The sequence below is a fragment of the Plectropomus leopardus genome, chromosome 14 (genome assembly GCF_008729295.1).
Source record: "Plectropomus leopardus isolate mb chromosome 14, YSFRI_Pleo_2.0, whole genome shotgun sequence".
Lineage (NCBI taxonomy): Eukaryota > Metazoa > Chordata > Actinopteri > Perciformes > Serranidae > Plectropomus > Plectropomus leopardus.
The window spans coordinates 1,904,828-1,910,828 of NC_056476.1; the positions used below are offsets into that span (position 1 = coordinate 1,904,828).

Below are 6,001 nucleotides of genomic sequence, written 5' to 3' on the forward strand. Positions count from 1 at the left end.
CAGCAGAAATGTAAAACTCTGCGCTTGAAGCTTCTCTGATGCGAGTGTTTTTAGGTTCAGGTCTGCTGGACGAACAAAACGATCAGTATTAGCCTCTGAACAAGCACATGGGTCACTGAGAGCTCTGACAACTTGGACCTAAAATTAATAATTGTTAGTTGCAGCAAAACTTGACATCGGTTTGAGATTGAAGGCGCTGTGATTCACGGAGCTGCTGACCCGCTTTCAGCGTGCAGGATTCAGCCAAAGCAAACAGGACTTTCCACATGTGAGCTCTAAGAATAGCACATCTGCCGTTTATTTGGTCTCTGCATGGCGGGGACACGGGTTTTCCTGCACACACACACACACACACACACACACACACAGAGCTTCTTCCTGTTTTTCAAACTCTCCCTCTCGGCCGAGCGTGGGCGTGGCCTCTGTGCTGCAGCACGTGCCCCAAACGTACACACACACATTCCTGCGCGCAGAGGGGACGGCCAAACAGCCGTTCCCCTGACGTGCCCTGACAGGAGGGAAAAATCAGAGCCACCATGTGCTGAAAACACGTGACCGCTCTCATGGCGAGGTCATAAAAGCTCGACTCCCTCCCCTCTGGCACTTTACCAAAGTTTGAAATCCGGCAGTTTCCCCGCGGCCGTGTGGGAACGGGAAAGGGAGGGAGAGTCTGTTTGCATTCCTCAGATCTAAAGACTCGTTTACAGCCAACAGTTTGTCGCTGACAAAGTGTCAAATCTCGACTGAAGATGCTTTAACTCCTAAACGCTGGAAATAAGTATTAATAGAGAGATGGACGGGGAAAAGGAAGAGGAAAATATCAGTTCTGTCAGTCTTTTTTGTTTTTATCAAGCTGCCACCTTTGTTAAAGACGATTAATGGGCCTCGCACCTTCACACGAGTCATACATAATGCAACACTTGCAGGAGCCTTTCAGGACCAGCTTCTCTGCATTCGGTTTTAAAATGTAGATGAGTCCCTGGCAGGCCCCCCAAAAACAAAACCGAGCAACTGGACTCATCCAATTAGGAGCTGGAGACTCCACAAAGAAAAGAGGAACTTGAAGTTCTGCAAAATCGGGGCCTTTTTTAATTCTAGTAACGTGCTTTCAGAGTTGTTTTGTGGATGCTTTGTCTGTAAATCTAAAATCATTACATGAAAGCTGAAGATGGTTTTTCATGCAAGTTTTAAGCTAAAAAGTGTTACAGTTTTGTGAAATGTTGTAATGGAAAGCCAGCAGCAGCCGGGCAGGCAGGAGCGTTTTGTCTGACAGTCTTTGTTTTATTTCTTGAGCCACACAAACTGGTGAATCGTCTCTTAATTCTCTTAAAATCTCCAAAGATTGACTCAATTAAATCTGGAGGATACAGCCGTTAAAGAAAAACGTCCTGTAAGTCATTATAATGGAAACTTTCCCAAAATAATTACTCTCAATACAATGACAAAACTTTCTCAAAATAATGATCCAGCACTGTACTGTAATTGCCAACTTTCTGAAAATCATAACTAACTCTCCAAAATAATTACCCATCTCACAATAATAACTAAGAAACCCTGTCAAAATAATAGACATAGACATAATTAATATATGAAATAATTAAAATGTTCTTTAAATTCTTTATTTATAAATATGACTTAATATCTCATAATGATGAGTTAGTATATAAATATTGAGTTAGTATCTCAAAACAATCACTCACCTCTAAGATAATAGTTTACCTATTTCAGAATAAAGACGATACTAAATCATTACTTTGAGATAGGCTCTCATTATTTTGAGAAGCTAATTTAATATTGTAAAACTGGTTTTACAGTTTTTTGTTTTCAGAAAGTTTCTCATTATGCATTACACTTTGTTTGGGGGCCACTTTTGCAAAACGACAGGAGGCCGGGGGCCAGCCGCAGCAGCCCCAAACATGTTTTAGGATTTTAAGACATTTCATGGATTTAAGTACATTTCAGTGAGTTTAGTCTGTTTCTAGGATTTTGGAAATTTACCAGGATGTTATCAGGATTCAAGGACATTTTGTAGGATTTAATTGTTTTGAGGACATTTCTAGGATTTAAGAACATTTCTAGGACATTTTTAGGATGTTTTAAGATTTTATAACATTTCAAGGATGTTTTTTTTTTTTTAGGATCTTAGAATATTTCTAGGAAATTTTCAGGATTTTATAATGTTTCTAAGATTTTATAACATTTTTTATTTTGATGTACTATGGCACCTTATATATACTAAATGTACAAAAACAATTCCCAGTGTGAATCCCTGTTTTTATTTTGAATTAGAAAATGTTTGGGGGGCACTTAGCACCCTATCAAGGCCTAGATTTGGCCCACGGGCCATAAGTTGAATATCACTGGACCAGTTCTCCCTCTAAGGTTGAAAATACAAATCCATCTGTGTATTTGTCATGAAGCAGCAACACTGAGTTGACTTCTCACCACCCTAAAAACGACCCCACCCCTCCTATCACGTCTTTACCCCGCCTGTCCTGTTTGATACCCCGCCTCAGGGTCCTGCAGGCCGCTGGGTGTCACCTTCAAACCTCTGTTTCCTCCGACCTGCTGACACTGACAGCAAACTGAACGTCGGCCCGTAAAACAAGGTCTCAACAACCTGCTGAGGGCGGAGAAACACCCTGCAAACACGCGGCGGTTTCAGAGGACGGGTGGGGGAGGTTTTCTAAAGTCCACCTCAGTTTGGCATTTTTCTGCTCCTGCACGTGTTTCTGCACATGCTCTGCAGACGGAGATGATTTTTGCAGCAGGTTGTGATGTTTTCAGCAGACAAAAAGATATTTTAGTTGTTTTCTTTAGCTTCCTTTATTTCAAACTGGCGGGCGTCGCTGTTATTGGTCCCGCTCTTCCTCCTCTGCAGCCACATCCTGTTGTTTTTCATATTCAGCTGGTTTGTTTCGTGGGTGGGAAATGTGACTCATAACGAAAACCCTGAAACATGCTCAGACTTTTCTTGTGGTCTGATTGAAATAAGTGACAGCTTTTTGAAAACATCTTTGTTGAAGATGTGATCCTCTACGTTCAGCTGCTGCAGAGAAAATCTGATCACAGTTTCACTTTGAGATGTCACAGATTTCGGCTGATAATTCCCGCAGTGATCCGCGCAGCCGCTCCTTCACTGTGGGAGAGTGAAGCGTGCAGAGCGCTCTGGCTGATTATTACACTCAGCGCAGGTGTGGCAGAAATACTTGTCCTCCACACCTTTTCAGGTGAAAAGCTCCATATTTAACTGAACTAGAAACGCGCTAAATTCACACTAAAGTGTGTGAGTGTGAATCAAACAGCACTCAGTATAAAGTAGATAAGACTGGCTTAACCACAGACCACTGTGCTGAAAAAATTTAATGTTTTTTTTTTCAAAATGACAGGAGGCCGGTCGCAGCAGCCCCACGTTTCTAGGATTTTAGGACATTTCTAGGAATTAAGGACTTTTTTTGATTTTACAACATTTAAGGATGTTTCTTAGATTATTTAAAGATGTTTATAGGATTTTAGGAAGTTTCTGGGAGTTTAGAATATTTCTAATAAAGGATGTTCCTACGATTTTAGACCATTTCAAGGATTTTAAACATCTCTAGTATTTAGGACATTTCTAGCATCTGAGGACATTTCGAGGATTTTTGGATGTTTCTAGGATTTTAGGACATTTCTTGGATTTCAGGACAATTTTAGGAATTTAGGCCTTTTTTGGATTTTAGGATATTTAATGATGTTTCTAGGATTTCAGGACATTTCTAGGAATTTAGGATGTTTCTTGGTTTTTAGGATGTTTCTAGGATTTTCAACAGTTCTAAGATTTTAGAATGTTTTGGGGATTTTAGGATTTTTTTTTTAGGATTTTAGGACATTTCTGGGAATTTTGGATATTTCTAGGATTTAGGGACATTAGGGGCCTCTGTCTGGCACTAAGCTCTATTTTGATGCTGTTTTATTCTTTCTGGCCCCTTATTTAAACTAAAAGTAAAAAACTGTTCGCGGTGTGAATCTCTTTATTTTTATTGTGAATTAGAAGATATTTGGTGGGATACCCAGCACCCTGTCAGGGGCCAGATTTGACTCGTGGGCTGTAATTTGAATATCACTTCTCTAGAGGCATAATGAGATCAAAACCTCCAAACTGAGTCCCAGATTCAGTCTTGCCTTGAATGATTTCCTGGAGAGCAATTAGAGCTTCTCCAGGACTAATGAGGGCTTAAATCGAACCTCCGAGGAGCCGCTTTAACTTGAAATTCATGTTGTTTATCCTCAAAGTTTTCAATTAAGCAGCAAAATACTCCACCTCCCCATGTACCGGACAGATTTGCATAACATTTGCTGCAATTTCATGCTTCCCTCCCAGGTCCTGACTTTTCCACTAGTGCCACAAGTGGTCTAACTTTTGGTTTTTGGGTGAAATATCTCAACATGTAAAGACTGGATTAGTCTCAGCTCATGTTGTGGATAGACTGACGCGACTGAAACACAAGCGACATCAAACCGTATGCACTCATCTGTTGCGCCTCTCTGTCACAGCCGTACAACTGACACAATCTCAGCAGAAAGTCGAAAATGGAAGTTTTTAATCCTAAAAAAAAGCCGAATGTCTCCTCCTCAGGTCTTGTTGCAGAGCGACAGCAGCAGGTCTGAGGGTGACGGGGTTAACAGGACGCTGCAGCGAGTGTTTGCAAAGCTCAGTGAATGTTTTCTCTCTTCCTTTCTCCTCCACCACTTCTTCACACACACACACACACACACACACACACACACACACACACACACACACACACACACACACACTGAGCGGGGCCTCTCAGAGTAAAGGAGCGTGACCAGCAGCAGCTGTTGGATTAACAGCTGCCTCTGTTTGTCTGCTGAGACCCTGAAACACTCGCTGACCTCTGAAGTCGACCTCTCAGCTGCCTCTCGGTCCTCTTTTCATCCAGCGTCCACAACGAAACACGAACATGTCTCTTATCCTTAACAGTTCGGGTATTTCGGTTCTTTGTGATTCAATGGAAGTTGATCTAATTAGATCAATTCAATATTTTAGTTTGTTTCTCAGCAAAAAAAATCACCAATGAAGCGAAATGTAAAATTCACTGATTAAAAACAATCTTTTAAAATATTTCGGGGTGTTGGTCATAAAAAAAGGAAACTTAAAGACTTTTCGAAAAGCTTACTGGCATTTTATTTTACTATTTTCTAGCATCTTAAACTGAAAAAAATATCCATTAATCAAGCACATTGTTGCAGCCGTAAAATCATATCTGCACCTTCCAAACATCTGACTGATAAATGTCAATTTTTTTCATTATAAAATATATATGTATTTAGTGAAGCAAGGGAAAATCATCATCCACATAAGCAAACAAAAATGGGTAAAATAATAGTCAAAAATCTGTAATAATAATATCTTGCACAGTCAGTTAAATTTGGAAAAATGTGGCGCTCATGGTTATGTATGACTGCATGTGTGTGCAGAGGAAAAAATAATGAAAAAATACAATAAAATGAAATAAAATAACATTTTTGCAACTGGTGTTTTTGCTGTCCGTATTAAAATGATTTAAATGATTGGTATTTATAACAATAATGACATTTTTAAAAAATGACTGTTGTTTCATATATATGTATATTATATTATATAGTGTGAGCGCCATCTGCTGGTTTAAACGCCGCACTGCGACAGTCAGCTGATCTGCGGTCAGCTGATCGGTCAGCTGACTAACGCGGAAGCAGCGTCCTGAATCCTGCTGATGAGAAATCAGCTTTTACCCGCTTTTTCTCCGCACATGTCGTCATGGTCCGGTGCTTTCTGATCCACACCGTGTGTCCGGTCAGTGCTCTCGGTCCCGGGGAGAGCCGGGTCCTCTACTCCCGGGTCTTCGGTCCAGATGAGGGCATGCTGAGCGTCCAGGACCGAGAGCTGAACCCGGAGGAGAGGAGAGTCCTGCAGAGGGAGAGGACGGCGGCGGTGGCCAGGTGAGCAGGACGTTTATTA

General features: G+C 41.0%; 1 protein-coding gene across 1 annotated transcript in view; it reads left to right on the forward strand.

Moving 5' to 3' along the window:
• The first annotated feature begins 5,746 nt into the window (after positions 1 to 5,746).
• ap5s1 (adaptor related protein complex 5 subunit sigma 1) overlaps positions 5,747 to 6,001 on the forward strand; it is a 6,526-nt gene continuing 6,271 nt past the window's right edge. Inside the window, exon 1 of the mRNA XM_042500301.1 lies at positions 5,747 to 5,982. Coding sequence (XP_042356235.1) covers positions 5,801 to 5,982 — 182 coding nt within the window. The 5' untranslated portion in view covers positions 5,747 to 5,800. The remainder of the gene's footprint in view (positions 5,983 to 6,001) is intronic.